Below are 20,550 nucleotides of genomic sequence, written 5' to 3' on the forward strand. Positions count from 1 at the left end.
TAACTAATGTGACAGTGGATGGGGACAAGCTAGGGAGTCCTCCCAAACTGCCAGGATAAGGTCTGTGCTCTGGCCAGTTCCTGACCCCATACTGGGATAAATGTCTGTCTGCATCGAGTAGGCAGGTGGTATGGCACATTTCTACCCCATCCTTCAGTTTCACATCGCGTCTTTGGAAGGAACTCAAAGTCCTTTGTACACGCTATGAACTGGGGACGCTGGCAGTGTTACTGCAAGGTGGTTTCTCTTCTTTCTTCAGAGCCAAATTATTACCTTCAGGGGATACCCTAGTGAGGAGTACGAAGTGACAACAGAAGATGGGTATATCCTTTCTGTTAACAGAATTCCTTATGGGAGAAAAGGCCGTGAGAGGAGCAAAGGTAAGATTTATGCCTGCTTGGAAAAACAGAAAGTCATGAAACAGCTCTTTTTGATTTGTAAAACTTTAGTCCTGTAATAATCCAGAAAATGACTGAAGACTGTATGACCTATACAGTTAGAATGTTTTATTGGTGAATGTTATGGCTGAAATAGATTAGGCACATGTAAAATGACATGAGGAAAGGAAAAGGGGTTAGAAAACTATTTTTTCCTAGCATTGCCTTTTTGTGACATTAATAAAAGCCCTTCATTGTGGTTCAATTTTTATTTTTTTATTATTATTTTTTGAAGGCAAGGAGGGGATCTGAGAGGGCTGGATTTTCTAGGAGGTGGAATATAAACGTTGAGATTTGTTGGGGGGTTTTAAGTACTGAAAAGGAATTGTATCGTTGTTGGGTTATTTCAAACCCAATTTTTCAAAATGCTTCTTTGTAACAAATAAGTGTTAAAAATACCTGACCATTTTCAGAAGTAGGGGAAGTTCAAGTGCCTTTTCTGCTGAAATGTAACTAAACTTGTTAAAAGAGTTCCCACTAGAATGTTTGTAAAATAAGTACCGCCTGATTTCTGCATAAAATAAGAATTTGTTAATCTGAACCTTCCTTTGCAGTGATGTACAAGCAAGACCACTAGTGCGTGCTACCACAGTGATGTATTTCACAGGGCTGCTTAAATAGGTGAAGCAATATAATAAAACAAAAACCCTTCAGAATATCTTGAGTATGATGCATTTAAAAATATATTGCAGGTTAGGATACGCAACAGGTAGTTGATAACAGTCAACCCAAACAAGGTTGTTTTATGAATGTGATTTGATGGGGAGACTGGGAGAAGCTGTCACCAGAGTGCTGTTACAAGCTATAAGAATTACTGTGAAAACTGGCATAAAACCGTGGAAGGGTTGCGAGGGGTGTAGAGTTGAGGGGGAGGAGAGGTGGAGGGAACACAAACTGAAACATAAGAGCATTATGGGCAAAGGTTTTTGCAAGGACTTAATGGTGGAAGGCTTTAAAAATGAGACAAATGTACGCTGAAGAGCAGACTTACTGTCGTCATACACTGCATACGGAATTAGCAGTGTATATGGATGGCAATGGCTGAGTTTTGTATCCATCCTGTGACCACCCCTTGTGAATGACCCTACAGACAATCCCATGCATGCAACAGCAGCCCATTTGCATAGAAACCGTACGTATTCTACAGACTGCCTCAGAACCCGCTGGACTGAAAAAACCTGGGTTGAGAGGTAAAAACATGGAGCTCATAAAAGAAATCGGTGATTGTCTTATAGGCCTTGGGTGTGAACAAGACCTGTGGAAAAACCTTCCCCACTGCTGGAGGCCAAGCAACAGTCTTCCTGACCTTATCTGTTGGGTTTGTGTGAGTTAGGATGTTTGCACTGTTCGCTGTCTCTCACCAAGTGGGTGTGTAAAGATCGATGTGTGGATGAGGCTGGTCAAATCTGGCAGGTGTCTCTGTGCTTAAGAATTTCAGAGAAGCCCACAGGAAGAAGACAGGCTGCCTTTGTACCTGTTGATTTTGTCGAATCCTTCGCGGATGACATAAGCAAACAGAACTTTCCTGACCTGTGGGAATTCTCCACATTCCCCTTGTCACACCCTCGACCCCAAGTTCATGTTTTGCGAAGTGCTTTAATTTTAAAAACAAGGATTACTGAGCACTTTGGGGAAGTATGATCTCCTAGAAGAATGAAGATTTCAAAGTTCATGTTGATCTTAAGTTTTTATAGACGTGGTATCTTTCCTCAGAAAGATACCAACGATGTGTTACTGCTGACTTAGTGTATATACACCATAATTCTTCTTTTGCAATACCTGCATAATGTGAATAGGATTCCTTGGAATGACATATCACATGATGTTTTGGAACAAAATCTGTAGTTCTTCAGCTAAAAAAAAAGAAATGTCCAGAGAACCCAAACCCAAAAAACATCAGTGATTTTTGGGTTTAGTATTAACTAAAAATCTAAACCAACTGCGTAGCATGGATAATAAGAGCTTGGAAATGAGTCTGTCTTCAGCTTCTTGGGAGTGCAATGAGGAGAATAAAATGTACTAGAGCAGAAAGAGTAGTTTAAGAAGGGGAGTAGCTAGTAGGTTGAGAGAGGTCCTCCTGCCCCTCTGCTCTACCCTGGTGAGGCCACATCTGGAATATTGTGTCCAGTTCTGGGCCCCTCAGCTCAAGAGAGACAGGGAACTGCTGGAGAGAGTCCAGCGCAGAGCCACAGAGATGATGAAGGGAGTGGAACATCTCCCTTGTGAGGAGAGGCTGAAGGAGCTGGGTCTCTTTAGCTTGGAGAAAAGGAGGCTGAGGGGTGACCTCATTAATGTTTATAAATATGTAAAGGGTGAGTGTCAGGAGGACGGAGCCAGGCTCTTTTCAGCGATGTCCAATGACAGGACAAGGGGCAATGGATACAAGTTGAAACATAGGAGGTTCCACAAAAACATCAGAAAAAGCTTTTTCACTGTGAGGGTGACAGAGCCCTGGCACAGGCTGCCCAGGGAGGTTGTGGAGTCTCCTTCTCTGGAGACATTCAAAACCCGCCTGGACGCGTTCCTGTGTGACCTACTGTAGGTGATCCTGCTCCGGCAGGGGGGCTGGACCAGATGATCTTTCGCAGTCCCTTCCAACCCCTGGCATTCTGTGATTCTGTGAAAGATGTACCTTTCTTCTTCACCCTCTAGGGTTTTTAGGATCAGAGGTGAAACAGAATTATTCTTTTCTGAAAGAGAATTATTCTTTTCTAAGTTAGTTTGTCATGTGATTGTGCAAATCTTGTGCAGATCTGGTGACTGCTTGGTGAAGTGAAAAAGGAACTGGCAGAAATTGGAGCATTAAAGTGGTTAAACAGTTTTCCCCTTCCTGTGTTATGAAATACGCAAGTAGCAGCTTGAGAAGAGCCAGTTTCTAAACAAATCAGTTGATCTGAATTTAATAAAAGGGAATAAGGTATCAAAGCTACAGATGAACGTTACTGGAAACAAATTTATTGTTAGACTTGAAAATCCTGCACACTGTTCGTAAGGCAATGAAGTATTACTGAGGCGGGGTAAGCAGTTGCGTGGCACTGCTGGAGATACGCTCCGGTTGCAGGGACAGTGTGCCACAACATGTTTTTTTAACAAAATGGGAAAAGCAGGCATTGAAAAGGTTCCTTGTGAGAGGTATAAACATCACTAGGAGGGAGGAATGCTGCTAATTTGGATTTTAGAACTCAGAGTGAACATTTATGGACATGACCTGGAATGGAAGGTGTAGGTGACTGAGTCAGTTGTGATTCGGCTGTTTCTGCTGAAAGCTCCAGGTCTAAATTACCGATGGAGGAAGTATTGCATGAGTTAGAATTGTAGTAGAATGACGTGCCACCAAAGGAGGTAAATTCCAAAGTAATCTCTGGCATTGAGCTAAAGTTCCCATGTTATCAGATTTGAGTTACTTAAGTGGTGGGGGGGAAACAACAAACAAACCACACCTGTGCTAGTGAGATCCAGAGACAGGTCTTTGGATTTGCTGAAGGTCACGTTCCTCCTAAAGGACTGTACATTAATTTATTTTCTTTGTGTAGAAGCAGGAGCCTTTAAATTTTTTGATCTGTATTCCACATAAAATTATCATTTCCCTTTTCAGGATAGGGAAGTCAGGACAGAGACTTCCTAAATTCCACCTTGGTCTTGACTGTGGTTCTTATGACTACTTAAGTCAGGAGGAGAAAGTCCTTTGAAACACAGATTCCGGTGTTGGCTGCTTGTACTGCTTTTCAGGTTGTGCCAGAGCTTTGGTAATGGGAGTTGCATAAAAATAGTATCAATACCAGTTGCAGAGATTTCCACAGTTCAGCACCCTAGTCTGGCATTGTCTTAACTTGAAACCAAAGATCTCAGTAGCACATACATGGATGGGAGTGCCTTCCCCAGGTTTAGGCTCAGGGCAAGAGTCGTAAGCAGTTTAGCTGACTCTGCTTGGGCCACTTTGCTCAGTATCTGTGAGCTTGAAACCCTTGTAAGGGCTACCTGGGTTTCTCTTGTGACTCCTGCTTTCCTCATATTTGCTTATTACACGTTTGCTCTCTGTTTTGAACTTCAGGTATTTTTTGCTCTAGTTAGGAAACTAACAAATTCCTAGTTTAAAATTCTTAATTAGAAAATGTACCTGTCTGTGAAAACACGTTATTTCATGGGACTGTGAATATTACAAAAATTACTAAATTTAGTAGATTAAGTCAAGCAGATTAAATATTTAAAGTGCAAATCTAAAGCAGGCTTTCAGTAACTCACTTGAATTGTTCTTGGGCATTCAGTTCCAGATGAACAGGAAGCTATGATAAATCCTTTATTTTTCAGGTCCAAGGCCCGCTGTGTTTCTGCAGCATGGCTTACTTGCAGATGCCAGCAACTGGATCACAAACTTGGATTACAACAGCCTTGGCTTTATGCTGGCAGATGCTGGCTATGATGTATGGCTGGGAAACAGCAGAGGGAACACCTGGTCCAGGAAACATACACGTTTTACAGTGAAACAAGAAGAATTCTGGGTTTTCAGGTATCCTAGTCGTGCTAGAGAAACTACATACACTGTGAGAAGGCTTCTCTCCCTCTCTTTGCCCATCACCTCAGTTCAGTCATGTTGTGAATGTTCAAGTTTTGCTTTTTTTCTGGTTGTATGTGCTGTCATGTATGTCGGGGCAGCAAGGGGCAGTTTTATGGTCAGTATAGTGTCCTAAGACAGCCTTCTTATGTGGTCAGTAGAACATTAATTGCTTTCACTGGTGCATGGTGTGAAGACTCAATCACCAGCATGTTCTGCTTCATCCGAAGGAAGCTTCTCGTCATGTCCAGACAACTGATCTGGAGTGCAGCAAAGCTCTGTGCAGCTTTTCCACACTGATAACTTTACTTATGCAACTTATTTATCTTTGCTTTGTAGCTTTGATGAAATGGCGAAGTATGACATTCCAGCCTCAGTGGACTTTATTTTGAACAAAACTGGCCAGGAAGAATTATTTTACATTGGCCATTCGCAGGGCACCACAATGGGTATGTGAAGAGATGCATTTTTTAGAATATATTGTATTTGAAATGATAGCAAGTTCCATACATGTGTTTCAATGATGGAAAAAATAGGGCTTTCGAAACCTACTTTTTTGGTTTTTAGCTGCTTCCTAGAATAATCTTCATCATTAAAAAGAAAAGAACCTTTCTGTGTTTGCAGTGGGAAGCTGTTGAAATGGTAAATTGAAGTTATGGGTTAAAATAAATTAATGAACTGTGCATAACAAAATTAGAATCATCAGACATGTAGACTGAAGATTTAAAGATTCCCATTTCCAGAATGTTTTGCTGTATGTAAGGACTGGCTCAGGTGCTTTTAAATGTGCAGCTAGAAAGAGCTGAAAGATTTGGGTTAGTTAGCATGAACTTGTGTAGTGGTTTGACCCTGGCTGGTGGCCAGGTGCCCACCATAGCCACTCTGTCACTTGCCCTTCTCAGCTAGACAGAGAAGAGGAAATATGACAAAAGGCTTGTGGGTTGAGATAAGGACAGAGAGATCACTCAGCAGTTACCATCATGGGCAAAACAGACTTGACTTAGGAAAAGAAATTGAATTTATTACCAGTCAAATTAGAGAAGGGCAATGACGAATAAACCCAAGTCTTAAAAATAACACCTTCCCCCCATCCCTCCCTTCTTCCTGGGCTTAACCTTACTCCTGGTTTCTTCACCTCCTCCCCCTCAGTGGCACAGGGAATCGGAGTTGTGGTCAGTTCATTAGATGTTGTCTCTATCACTCCTTCCTCAGGGGGAGGTCTTCTCACTCTTGCCCTGTTCCAGCATGGAGTCCCTGTCACGGGAGACTGTTCTTGACAAATTTTCCCCAACATGAGTTTTTCCCACAAGAGACAGTTCTTCACAAACTGCCCCAACATGAGTCCTCTCCATGGGGTGCAGTCCTTCAGGAGCGGACTGCTCCAATGTGAGTCCCCTGTGGGGTCACACACGTCCACAGGTCCTGCCAGGAGCCTACTCTGGGCTTACCACGAGGTCACCGCCTCCTTCAGGCATCCACCTGCTCTGGCATGGTGTCCTCCATGGGCTACAGATGGACTTCTACAGCCCCATCGTGCCACACCATAGTCTTCACCACGGCTGAGCAGAATCTCTGCTCTGGTGCCTGGAGCACATCCTCCCTTCTTCACTGACCTGGGTGTCTTCACATATTCTCACTGCTCTCTCCCTCTCTCTGCAAGAGCAGTAGTTTTTTTCTTCTAAACTGATCCCAGAGTCAACAAATAAACTATTGATCTAAAAATATTTGTGCACACTCATCTAACTTGTATCAGTGAGATTTGTTAATGATTCTCTTATTATTTACAGCTTTCATTGCATTTTCAACTTTGCCAGAGCTGGCTAAGAAAATCAAAATGTTCTTTGCCTTGGCACCAGTAGCTACAGTCAAGTTTGCCACAAGCCCTCTGGCAAAACTGGGAGTGTTTCCTGACCTGCTACTTAAGGTTTGTATTTGAGTGTAAATGTTTTAAGCCACGTGAGATGTCCCCCTTTCTATTTGAAAACAGCATAGCAAAGAGTGTTAATAGCTGTGACTAGATTAACATGTTTGACAAGAGTACTGAGCCAGTTTTTCCATAATAATACTACAGAAGTAAGCAGTAGCTTCTTTGGCTATGCTACTGTCTAATGAGAGATTTGTATCAGTTTAAAGTAGTATTGCACAATTATAACTGAGTAGATGAAATAAAAATCCTTTTTTCCATATATATATTTACAGAAAATAAGCTACAGCGATCATATGATTAATTAAATAGTGGGTCTGTTTTAGAAGATTCATATGATAGCTTTATAAAGAGTACTCTTGAATTGTCATGGACTTAAACAGATTTGTTTCACAATTAACCATTTAGCATTAGAAGATGATCCTTCAGAGGGTGATTAAGAGCAGCAGCTTTATTTAGATGCCGAGAATCATCCTCTGGAGGAGTTTACCTTTGCCCATTAACATCAAAGAGAATGTAGGCAGACTAGCAGGCTGCAATAAGTGCCTCAAGTCAGACATTGTGAACACCCTGTTATGTGTCATTCTTAACTATCACTTTTCTTTCCACCGCCCACACAGAGCGGTTTGTTCTGTGAGATAACCCCTTCTCTAATGTACCTCATACATATTTAAATACATGCTTGTTTGCATTATTAGTTCCCTGCTCCAAAGGCAGGCACATAAAAGTGATGCTAACAGCTGTCGTCTCCTCTTCCTCGTGTAATGAACTTTGTCTGATGAGGACAGCAGCTGGTCAGTGCCCTGTGCAGATGTTTGTATCGTACTGAGGAACTTGATTCTCATGGTGACTTGCAAAAAAAATTGGAGTGCAGAAGTACATGATGGCCACAAACCCAGTAGTCAGTCCTATCTTTAAAGAAAGAGCTGTGTCACTTCTGAGGAAGTGCTCAGTAGGCTGTTTTCAAATCCTTGGGTGTTTTAAAGATACTCATCAAGAGGAAGTGGCCAACACAGCTCATGCAACTTGTTTCTCTCACATGATTTGAAGAGAGGAAGTTGCAAGTGCACAGCCACTTAACATTGACAGATGCAGCTTAAAATACTTTAGCCGTAAACAATTTGGATGACAAGAAGCTTTTTAGTACTCTTTTAATACTAAATTTAAAACTGATCAGAATTTGAGGCTAGGTTCGAAATTCTTTAATGACGGTCCCAGTTGCCAGGTACTTTTTGTGGGAGTAATGGACTGAATCATTTTTAGCAGAAGCGCTACCAGTGCCCTTCCCGTTGGACTGTAAACAAGATTGCTAAGGAGATAAACCATTTTCATGTGACATGCCTGCCACCAGTGCAGGTGGAAATAATTACCTCAAGAATATTGTACAAGAATTAAAACCAGATCATTCTATGCAATTACATGTTTGTCCTATGTGTTTGTTATTTTGTAGGACATGTTTGGAAAGAAACAGTTCTTCCCCCAGAATTCTTTGCTGAAGTGGCTTGCTACCCATGTCTGCACCCACAGAATACTTGATGACCTTTGTGGCAACATATTCTTTCTTCTGTGTGGTTTTAATGAGAGAAACTTGAATATGGTGTGTTTTGGTGACTTTTAATAGCTAAGTTATTGTGAACGGTATATCACAGCACTAATTGTCCTTTATGTGTAATTACGAAAAAAAACTAATGCCTTCTTTATCAGACTGAGTTTGGATTAATATCTTTCATTGATAAACTGTAGTTGCCTGGCTTGTATGGATAGAGTTAACCTTTTAAAATGTTACTGGAAACCTAAAAGTCATTATTTTTCGATCTGTTGGGGAGGTGAGTAAGAGGACTAAATTAATATGATGGTGCAAGTACTTAATTCCTTTTGCAAGGAAATGAGGAATAAAGACACAGTTTTCAACCGTTTTCAAGAGAACTGATAAAGTTTTCTGGTCATGTGGTAGATGAGTGCATTTGTTTTTCCTCTTAGACCAATTTCTGACCCTGCTGATGCCTTCATCTGTGGTTTTAGTTCCAAAGGACTTATTCGTAGGACTTGTTTTGTTATCTAAAAGCTGGTTAACTGGTGTAAGACCACCTTTTTTGTAATACTTGTTAAATTTTTTCTAACTCCCTGAAATCAATAGAAGCTGGTATCAGTTTACCCACAGGTAGATAAGGGCTGGCTGAGGGTTTTTTTTATTGGAATGAGATAAAATTAGCTTTATTGTTTTTCATCATTTTGTGTGCAGAAATGTACATTTTTTTTGTATTTTGTATCAAGGTGAAAGTACAGATTTTTGATGTTTTGTTTCCCAGCACATGCAGTTTTCAAGGTTTTAGTGGTGGGTAATATTTTTTTCCTACCAGGATCTAAATTTCCCCTGGGTATTTTATACTTCTAAACTTGAAGTGTATGAAGTTCTGAATGACTTTGCACTGACAGTTACTAGTTCAGATGCAGAGTAATGCATGATTTCTCTGAAGGTCCATCAAAATGTTAGTTAATGTGCTCCCAATTCTTACAATACTAGCACTTTTTAAAATATATTCTGCATACATAAAAAATACTTAAGGGATATCATTACCAGGCTTAAAGTTCAGCTTTAAAGTTCTGCAGTTAATTGTAAGTAATCTCCAAAATATTTGCACCCTTTACCTCATCTGTCTGTGTGGCTCCAGTTAACTTTTGTTTATAACAGTTTTAAGAGGGATGGATTTTTTTTTTCAGTTAATTGTTAAAAAAAGCAGTAATGGTTGCAGTGTGAGAAGTAAATTTTATTAACTGTCTTGTTGCAGAGCCGAGTGGATGTGTATTCAACACACTGTCCTGCAGGGACATCTGTACAAAACATTATCCATTGGAGCCAGGTAGAGTTGCCAGAATTTGTCTCTGATGTTTAAATGTCTGTCTCTGATGTTTAAATGTAATAAAATGTCAAAATATATATATGGCGTAGTCCAAGTGAAATTCTGTAAGTGCAGCTGTTCACTGCAGCTGCTTTGATACTGACTTACGGTGGCTCACCCGTGTCCCCTATTTCTCTGAAGACGTGTTACCTGTAAGTGCTTCAGGCCAGCAAACAATACAGTGGAATGGCTCAGAGAGATGCTGTAACAAGCATTTGCTCCCCTTTCAGGAAGCCTCGTTTTGATTACGAGTTACATTTTTAGCTAATGAGGAAAAGCAGCAGACTGCCCGTTCTTTTCTATTCTGTTTGAGTTCATTTTCTGTTTTGTTAGTCTATCCTGAATTTCACCTCAGTACATAATTTCATGCCCGTGATGCTGTTGTGCCTGAAGCTTGCTCGGCAGGCTGACAAATACAAGAAGCCATTTGCCACGGAAGTGGTGGTCAGCACTGCTTTTGACATGCTCATCTATTCAGAAGTAGCGTGTTCTGCTGTACAGAACTGTTCAAGTCTTTCCTCAGAGAGAAATTTGTGAAGACTGTTTTTTTCCAGATCCCTGATATGTATATAGACTTCTGTTTCTGAAAAGTATTAGGTGATAAATCATACAGAGTAGACTTAATGAGAAAGTTCTGTGCTATGTTCATATACATTGAGGTAGCAAGGTAAATATTTCAGAAGTAAGCAAGGAGCTGCCTCATCCTGCTTTTGGATGCACTAAATTGTTTTCTTTAATCTTTCCTACTCTTGCTATGAAAGAATCTATGAAATCTTGGAAGACAAAGTCTGATGACATTCAGTGTTGGTTTCCCACTCCTGCGACACTGGGCAAAGCAGTGACTCTTATTAATACTTGGCATTTCACTGTTTCTTGTGTCAGATACAGAATCACAGAATGTTAGGGTTTGGAAGGGACCTCAAAAGATCATCTAGTCCAACCCGCACTTTGTCGATTCTTCAGATGACCTATGGTGTTTTTATTGCTGCAATAGAAGTGTCACCATTCCTCTTTGTATGTGTGAATATTTGTTTATTTCTAGGCTGTGAAGACTGGGGAACTCAAAGCTTATGACTGGGGAAGCAGGGCTGCAAATATGGCTCATTACAACCAGGTAGGCATCTTTTATGGATATGTTATAATTCTCGAGTGTCATGAAAAAATCCTTGGGCAATTCTGTGGGTGCTGTGTTTATGCTGCGTACTAAAAAGCCACTAGTGTTGCCCAATAACCAACTGGAGCTCTGCCTTTTAAAAAAAAACACAACAAAACAAGGCAGGACTATAGAGCTCTGAGGTGCTACTAAGTCGATTTGTAGTTTGGGTTCGAAGCTATGATAGCACACTACTTCTTGAGGGTGGTCCTGCCTGCCTAGATCATGAGATCCCACTGCATTTCTCACAATAAGGCATAGACTGTCAATTCACATGCGTTGCTTATCTTCAGCCTGTTTAATCTACACACATGTTTGCTTCTAAATTACTGTGTGCAATACTAAAAACATTTTGCTCCTTGTCACTTTAGTGTCTGGGGAAGATTGCAGTGTCATACCTTCAGAGTAGTAGTTGCCTTTGGTATTTGATTAGGGTTTGGAAATAACTTGAATGGGATGCATTCTCTGAGACTTCTACTACCCTGTCTTGTAAAATACTCAAACTGCATCTTTACCACTATGCATGCTGCAATACTGTAGAACTCGTGGAGTTATGTTTTCTGTTGAGTTAGGACTGTCTCTAGCTGCCCAAGAGGAGATGAGAATCTGACACATTCTTCTTGCGTTTGCTGCTATACTACACTGCAGTGCAGTATCACACTGAAGACTTGTTCTTTCTAATGCTTTTGTTTTCACTTTGCCCCTCCTCAGTCTGCTCCCCCATTCTACAAAATAAAAGAGATGACTGTACCAACCGCGGTGTGGACTGGTGGACAGGACTGGCTGGCAGACCCAAAGGATGTTGCTATGCTGCTCACTCAGATCACAAACTTGGTTTACCACAAAAACATTCCAGAATGGGAACATCTGGATTTCATCTGGGGCCTTGATGCACCTTACCGCATGTATAATGAAATAATTAACATGATGAAGAAGTATCTCTAAACCGGCGCGGTATTTCAAAGTATTAGTTCACCAGGAATTTGTCTTTTTGGAACATAGGCTTTTCTGGCAATAATGCTACAGTGTTTATTTATGATGCATTTTTAAAATGCCAGCAATGACTACTGAATTAGGTTCACATTTGGTTTGTTTTTCTCAGTATTATTTCTCCCTCCTGCAAAAATCCTCCCTGTATCCTGCTGATTTTGCACACAGTGGCGCAGCACTCAAAAAACAGCAGCACTCAAAAAACAGCAGCGCAGTGACTTTGCGCAGGAGGATTATGTCATGCGCATATAAATTTAGTGACCTGTCTGAAAGACAGGTTAGTCCATTCAGCACCTCAGGTGCTTGACAGTTAAAGCAGTATTACACCGTGCATGAAACACTGCTGTTTTTCGGTATGTTGCCATTTCTAAGTACCTTTCAGAAGTACTCCTTGTACTGCCTTGACCCATTTGGTGCTGGTACTTTAAAAAGCACTTAGTGACTTTTTGCTGCATTGTTATTTTAGCCATCATGGGCAAGCTAGCTACATCAGATGACTTTCTTTTTCAATAATGCCCAGAAGAACTGTCATGATGGCAGAGAAGATCACCCCTGTCAGTTGAAATCTCCTCTTTTGGGACTGATTCGTTGCTGCATTTTTCTTGATTTAATGGTGTCCCTGAAGCCTTTCACATTTCATGTACCCGCTCTGGATAAGAATCATTATTTGCCCTTGTGGATTCCTGGAACATGAGAAGCGGTTAAAGGAAATACCACTTTCAGATAGCTTCATCAATAGGTTATGGCTTTCAAGGAGAATGATGTACCATACAAGTGTTTATTTTCTCTTTGCACTAACCACTAGAAAACAAGCTCCCCCAGTATACTGAGTGACTTAATCTGCCTGGACTTTTCCCTTTAATTAGCTGCTGCTATGAATCATAGAATCATAGGATTGTTTTGGTTGGAGAAGACCTTTAAGATCATTAAGTCCAACCATTGGACTGTTTACTTCTTGTCTGCTTATGTTGTGCTTGCCACCCTTGTGTTGACAAACCCTACAACACTCTGGTGAAGCCTGGCAGTATTAATGGTAGTTTCCACTTCAAAATGGGCCTATTACCCCATTTAATGGGGGAAGAAGATTCACATCTGCTTTGGGGGTCTGACTTTGGAGCTGTAATTATCTGTAGTGTAAGTGGCTTGCTCTTTCCAATGACTATGCAGCGGACTTTGGCTCCTCTGAATTGCACAAAAGTTCCACGTCAAGTATAGATGATGAACAATCTCCAAAGTCAGTTGCCTCCATCCAGAAAATAATTTCTGTGAAGTGGCTGGATTCAACCCAGATCTCTGTCAGTAATCGCAACAGAATAAAAAGCCTTTTCTTTATGGCATAGAAAATAGTGTATTTTAAACTGAGGCAAATTTCTTTTGTAAAAACAAAATTGCAAAAAGATGCATAAGCCGTAAATTAGGATTATTTTTTTTATTATTATTCCTAATTCAGACTCAGGGAATCCTTAGGCTTTGTTTAAGGAAAAAATGGTTCATGTTATTTCAGTTGTGATTCCTAGCAGGACCTGTAAGTTTGATTTATATTTGTAGCAGCCATATTTACTTCACCTTGCTGTGCTGAAAGGAAGTTTCTGTAGGAGTCCATAGTGGCTGATGTAGCAGTTGTGAGGGTATATGGTGCAGCAAGAGCCATGTGCAGCGTGTTTATTAAGCCTGAGATATTTCAATAAACATGAGACCTTCTTGGTGTTTGGAGCAATGTGTTGTGTTTCACTTGTTGTTTCATGAATGTGTGTGAATCTTTGGGACAGGATCGAGGAAAGCCAAGTCTATTTTTCACAACTATTCATCCGTAGAACAAATACAGTATAAAAGTAAAATAGCCAAGTAAGCTTCTGTTTTACTTTTGTCCTGAAAGAGACTTTTCCTAAGCCTAAAAGGCCGTTCATGTTGTTTTGGAGAACTTCTCTGTGACTTTTAAATAAGGTACCAATAAGGTAAATAACTGCTCACAAGATGGAATAATTTTCTAAGCCTCCAGGTGAGCCTCTTCTCAAACCACTGACATGGTGGAAAGCTTCTTGTATCACATCCTTAAGCCTTGGGAAATTGGATTGCTTAACGAACTGTCTGGTAATCTCATAAATAGCATTTAACCACATAGTAAGTCAGGGAACTAATCTTTCCTGTGGTACATTTGACCCAGCTTTTGACCTTTGTCATCTCCAGTAATAAATATGCTCAGGCTGTACCTTTCTGTGCATTCTGAATACAGTAGACGTGCAGTCAAGATAGGAGGGTGCATTAAATCCCATGTGTTGCCAGCTTTGTCAGCTGATGAATGCCCTGCATGCCTAGAAATAAAGCCAGAATAGCAGAAGCTTTACACAAAAGCCATTATGGAACTTCTCTGCTTCACTGGAGCAGGAGAAGCTTGGTCTAATAAGAATGAGTAGTGATGAGTGCTACATTTTTCAAAGCAGATCTTACATTCCTGGTACATAATCTATAGACATCTTCATGTTATAAGTTTGTATATACAATTTTGAAGTTAGCTGAGCATCAGCTTTGGATAATATAAGTGTCCTAGCATAACAGAAGGCATTGGGCACCTTCTGCTGACTTAGTCTTATCATTTAGTGACATGATCAAGCTATACTTTGAAAGCCAGAAGGGCCCCACTCAGCTGATGGATTGCCAGACTCGCAGACCTGTGTGCATCTGAAGTGACTGCACGATCCAGGGCTCTTACTTAGAAAGGTACAACACCATTGGGCGTATGGGGGCTTATGCAGATGTAAAGACATGTGTTTTTGTCTACAGGTAGTGCTTGGAACTTGAAAATGGGGGGGGTTATAGTCATCTGCAAGTATATTCACACTGTTCATTTCCTGTGGAAAGCCTAAGGATGGTAGAGAGTGTATGTTGGTGGCACATACTGAATGATGTACTAGCTCAGTGCAGAGTATTTTTACACTAGGTGATGATTCTGTAGCTAGTGGTAACACCGACAAAAGTTAACATATCAACTCAAACACTATAGAAGTGCTTCAGCATAGGGAAGTGGTGGTAAAACAGAGCTCCTACTGCTTTAAGCCATGTAACAGGCTTGGGAAAAAATAAACGAGTTTTCTTTAAGTTGGTCATTACGGTGAACGTGCCATGCAAAAAACAGAAAAAGGAAACATGAGTACATCCATGTTACACATGGATTTACTCTGTTAAGATTTGAGAGAGAAGCCTTGATTGCTAAATAGATTTTCTGATACATAATGTGGTTCTTTGTGGAAGATTTTCCTATAATTGAAGCATTTGTAATGTCTTTTCCCTTTCTTTGATGTCTTATAAAGATACAAGCTCATGCTGTAGCCTTGCCCACCATGGGCATGCCAATAAAGGCCTCTCTTCTCCAGTAGCGTGTTTTCAAATCACAGCGTGGTTGGAGTCGGAAAGAGCCTGTAGAGATCATCTAGTCCATCCCCCATGCTAAAGCAGGATTGCCTAGAACACGTTACAGGTGGGCTTTGAAAGTCTCCAAAGATGGAGACTCCATGACCTCCCTGGACAGCCCGTTCCAGGGCTCTGGCACCCTCACAGTACAGAAGTTCTTTGTCATATTTAGATTAATGTAATGAAACATATGAAATAACTTTATAAAAATAAAATCATTGAAATCCTTATTGAAATAAAAAATCATGAAAGGTGGATGAGCAGTAGCTGTACCTGTAACATGATTACCTAAATCTTATTTTCTGAGGATATTGAGCTGAAAAGTGTCTAAACTGAATTCCGAGTCCTTCAGAAGGACGTGTGTGTGTGTGTGTGTAGTTGTAGAGCATGCAAACCAATGTATCACTCCTCAACTAGGAATTCTGAATGAAAACATTTAAAGGATTTGGTTTTTTTCTTGAAGATTTTTTGTTTGGAAAAATGATCCTGGTAAGTTAAAGCTTGGAAATTAACAATTTACTTTGCCGGCAGCTTTCCAGCCCCAACCGTTGTTAGGCATTTCTTTAAAAGCCCTTTGATTAAGGGGGAGTGGTTGGGAGGGGCTGCGGGCGCTGGGGGGCGCTGGTGCACGCAGAGTGCACGCAGAGAGCCCGCAGTAGCCCGGCACTGGGGAGCGGGGGGGAGGCAGCGGGAAGGGGGGAGCCTGAATTTCTGGGTTAGACCCACATCCTCGGAGAACTGAGCTGTGTGTGTGTGTGTTTCTGTCTCCTTGCGTTCAGGCTCGTGGAGTGAGGTGAGTTAGGGTGCGAGGAGCTCAACTTTACTGCCTTTTTTCCAGCGTAACGGTTTCTTTTGAAATGAGGGAAGGGATGTGCCTCTACCTTCCTTTGCTCCGGTTACTCTCCTGCTTCTGTCCTGAACCAGTTACCAGCCCTCTTCCCCAGCACCCTTTTTCTGGTAGAAGGCTCAGCATGCACTGACCAGGGTGTTGCCACATCTCGGTACGACAGTAATCCTGCTGTATTGAGGGGGACAAGAGGAGGAGAAGGGGAAAAAGAAATTTTTGCCTGTTTGCTCTGGCTTTGGTTTCAGGATGTTGATCCTGGTTTGCCCTCCCACTAACTTTTCCTCATTTTCCTACCCATTTAGTGTGTTGCTGTTTACCTCCTGGCTCGTACCTAAGAGTGGAGCCTGGAGTAGGTGCTTGCGTCTTGTGCTCATGTGGAATCTATTTAAGACCCTTTGCGGGGCCTCATTCCAAGCTATGTGCCCTTCAACCTAAACTCTATAGCAGGAGTCTCGATTTTTTTGAGAGACCCGTTTGGACTCTTGTAACATATAGGAAAGCTTGTCAGCATTGCAAGCTGAGTAAAAAAAGCTGGGGTCCTGTTGCCGAGTTAAGGACAGAAAGTATTTGTGTGTACCTTGCATTTTCTTCACCTTGTACCTTTGCGCTGACAAAACCAAAGTTAGCAGAGCAGAAATATGTGGATTTTGGTGGCTAAGCCAAGCATCTTGAACTCAGTTTCTGGAGAATAAGGGTTTGCCCTCTGCGATGCGTGAGGATCCACTTTTCGGGGCAAACTCCCCGGCCGAACCTGACTCGGTTCCCAGTGGGGCCCATCCCCCGGGGTGCCAGCAGGTGGGGTGCGGAGCCCTTGTCTTGTGTCTTGCTCAGGCTTTTATGTTGCAGGATACAGCAGTAATGAAGACTGCAGAATTCCTTTGTTTTTCCTCAGGGTACTTGAGGATATTTTTCTCTGACCTAATCTGCATTCTTTAAATTTTACCTTGCAGGCAGCAGTGGGTCTAAAACTTCTTGAGACTTCACGTGGCTGTTAGGGATTTAGTCAGAGGTGTGTCTTTAGGGGAGCTGAGCAATTTCTGTTAACCTCTCTGTAGGCAGATTTTGAATACATTGTAGAACAAATTTAGTCCTTGAATAATTCTAATGAAATAGAGAATCACATATCCTAGATGGGAGACCTAATTTCTGATTGTAACTACATAAATCACCAGAAAGCATCTCTCTCAAGAATATTTTCAGACCCAGATGGTGACTGGGTTACAAATGCATTTTCCATGTCCTTTTTGTGAAATGGAGGTCAGGTTAAAATACAGTCGTAAGACTGAAATGAAGCTCTCGCATATAGATCCTCATCCGTTAAGCTAATGTCTCTCACTGGGTTTTAGTTTCACTACATTCCACACTGCAAATTAATTGAGTTCAAGGGAACAGTCTCACAACAGCAGAGAATATGAATCTATTTCTAAAATATATATGCAATGGGTAGAGTCTTGGAAGGCTGTACCATACCTGTCTCCAACGAAGAACTTCTGATTGCCTGCATAATAGCAGAGATAGTGTTACTGTTCCATTAACCTCTTTAAAGTCTAAGGAGAGAGCAAAATTGCACTTCTTTAAGAGCAGGATTTCTTGAAGAGAAAACACCTGAAACTGAAAACAAACTTAAGTGTTAGAAGTTGATGCACAACTCAGAAAAGGTCACTGCTAATTAATCATTCTTAATTATTGAGAAGCAAGGAAATTCTGTCTTCTATCATCTCCCCCATCAGATTTCTTTTCTGAATAGCAAAGAACTAAAATCATCTGAACAAGCTAATAAAGTCATCCAGGAAGTTGAGCTCATTTCCAACATTAGAATAAATGCTGTACCTACAAAAGAGGTGAGTTCATAGGAAGCTGATGGCAAGCTCTGTTTCCCTAAATGTTCAAAGCTTTGTTTGTCTTTTTCTAAAGCACAAAAGAAGTGATGTTGTAGTGGTTAAATCAAAACCTCCATCATTCACCCCTAAAATACTTTTGGCAAACCAGAAATGTTGGAAGCCTGGTAGCTTCTATCTGAGGAGTGCTTGCCTGCAGTCAAAGGAAGATCCTTTAAAGGACGTAGGTCTAACCAGTGGATCTTTTTAATTATGTACGTCAATTTGATACTTGGGTAGAGGATGATTTCCGTATCATATTGCTGAAAGAGCTGTCAAGATATGGAGTGAATGTTGTAGGAGTGCAGTAATACTTGTCACTAAGTATCTGTGTGGAGGCATAATGAGATTATACCCTACGTTCTTCCCAGCAACTGGGGAATATTTTGTTCTTCAAAAGTTGTTGGCTCAATTTTGCATCTAGTCAATTCAGGTGGATTTTGCCATGTCAGGTAGATACAGGAGCATAAAGGAGAACATGACCTCAAAAGTAAATGGAAATAAGTCACAGCCACTACATTCAGACTGGAAGCATAGTGCAGGTTTCCTTAAGATTTTGACTTAGCCTGTTGTGTACTCGAGGGATCAGTAAGAAAATGTGGTTTTGCACACATCCATTACTTACTAAACATGCACAGATCAGATCTGGGGTTTAGGTACACATGCATCTTTGGCAGCAGCCACATTAAAAAAAAAAATTAATCAATGTTAGGTTGTATTCCCTTACCTATAAAGGGAAAAGGATAGCAAAGGATGACACAATTTAAATCAGTAAGAGATAGCATTTTTTCAAGTGTGTGCACTAAGTGGAGTGGAAAATGGTCCTACCCTCTCTCCCTGAGTTCTAGTGTTAGAGTTCTGTATTTCTGATTATTTTTCCTATCCTGCAAGTCTCTTGTCGAGCTCTAGTGATTACCCTCACCAGCTAATTCTGTTCTGAGATTGTAATGCATTATACTGCTTCTGTATGACAGGAAAGGCAGCTTCCTCTTTAAAGCTACATACTACTAAGTAAGGAGGATTTCTGATGGGCGGAGTTTTCCCTCGAGCAGGCTAGATAAAGGCTTGCAGGATTTACAGACCTCTCAGACCGCAATCAGCATGAACAGCAGCCTGCCAGACCGAGCGCTGCTCAGCTTCCCGATGGCTGGCCAGCCGGACAGGTTGTGCCTTCAGTCTCTTTGGGACTTTGTCACAGCACAGGAGCCACTGATCAAGTCACCGTTTTTTCCAGTGCTGTTTTCTTTTACAGCATACATGGCTTTCTGTCTCCCATATATTGCACTGGACTCCTTAAGCACTAGACTACCAGACTTGAGAAAATACAAAATCCAGCCACAGAACTATCCAACTCTTGGAATGATGGTGCCTTGCATTATTCAAAGTGCGTATCACCACGTCGTTCTGATCTTCCCGGTGACATTTCTCCGCTGGTACTGGAGACCAATGAATCTACCAGTGATAGCTCCAGAGCTGCCCGAGGTCCTGCTGGAAGTAGGAGTTTGCCTGCTTATGTTTGATTTTGAGTACTTTGTGTGGCATTTGCTTCATCACAAGGTGCCTTGGCTCTACAAGACCTTCCACAAGGTGCATCACAAGCATGTGTCAACATTTGCTCTTAGTACACAGTATTCCGGTGTATGGGAATTGCTCTCACTGGGTTTTTTTGCTGCTATCAACCCAGTGCTCCTTGGATGCCATCCTTTGACAGAAATGATTTTCTTCCTTGTAAATATTTGGCTGTCAGTGGAGGACCATTCAGGATACGACCTTCCATGGTCTACTCACCGTCTTGTGCCTTTTGGTTTGTATGGAGGAGCACCACATCACGATCTCCATCATCTGAAATTCAAATCAAACTATGCTCCTTACTTCACCCACTGGGACAAACTCTTTGGGACGTTCACGGAGTCACATTCTAATTAAGGATATTTACCTGTGGACCAACTCTTGTTTTTTTATAGACTAAACTGGGACATTAATTTTTCAAAGACATACAGAAGTTTTTATATTTGAAGTTGTCTGTAAAAGCAATAGCTATTTATAACAAATCATTTTAATATATGTGTATTTGTATGTATGCTTGGAACTGCCTGTGTTAAATGACTGCAAGTGGGAGGGTAAATATCTGTTGCTTAAATTTATTTGAGTCAAAGGTGTAAGGGAAGCATTAAGAGACGTTTCCTCTTCTTCCCTTCTGTCCAGCTTTCATAAAGCATGAATTGTATGATGTTTTATACGTATGCCAGAAGAATTATCTTACTGTTGTAGGATAATTTATGATGTAAACAGAAAGGGTACATATCATGGATTTTGTGGCATTTAATCTGCCAGAGCGTATTATTGCCCAATTGTGTTGTAAAATATTGCTGCCAAACAAAGCTAGTTGGCTAAATGTGCAATAATTTTGTTATTTATATTTTATACCTTGATATTCTGTCTGTTTTTAATAGAAAATAAAT

The 20,550-nt window shown here is 41.0% G+C and overlaps 2 protein-coding genes across 2 annotated transcripts; both read left to right on the forward strand.

Moving 5' to 3' along the window:
- Nucleotides 1-259: 259 nt before the first annotated feature.
- Nucleotides 260-12,149, forward strand: LIPA (lipase A, lysosomal acid, cholesterol esterase; the record flags this gene model as incomplete). Its single annotated transcript, XM_009875846.1, has 8 exons — nt 260-380; nt 4,746-4,944; nt 5,329-5,438; nt 6,777-6,913; nt 8,364-8,510; nt 9,703-9,774; nt 10,856-10,927; nt 11,678-12,149. Coding segments are annotated over 8 exons (1,092 nt in total), but the record flags the coding sequence as incomplete, so codon positions are not given.
- Nucleotides 12,150-19,189: 7,040 nt separating this feature from the next.
- Nucleotides 19,190-20,025, forward strand: CH25H (cholesterol 25-hydroxylase). Its single transcript, XM_009875845.1, has one exon. It carries the CDS (start codon nt 19,190-19,192, stop codon nt 20,012-20,014), a length of 825 nt encoding a protein of 274 aa, XP_009874147.1. The 3' UTR covers nt 20,015-20,025.
- Nucleotides 20,026-20,550: the final 525 nt, after the last annotated feature.

Source organism: Apaloderma vittatum, unplaced genomic scaffold (genome assembly GCF_000703405.1).
Source record: "Apaloderma vittatum isolate BGI_N311 unplaced genomic scaffold, ASM70340v1 scaffold3409, whole genome shotgun sequence".
Classification (NCBI taxonomy): domain Eukaryota; kingdom Metazoa; phylum Chordata; class Aves; order Trogoniformes; family Trogonidae; genus Apaloderma; species Apaloderma vittatum.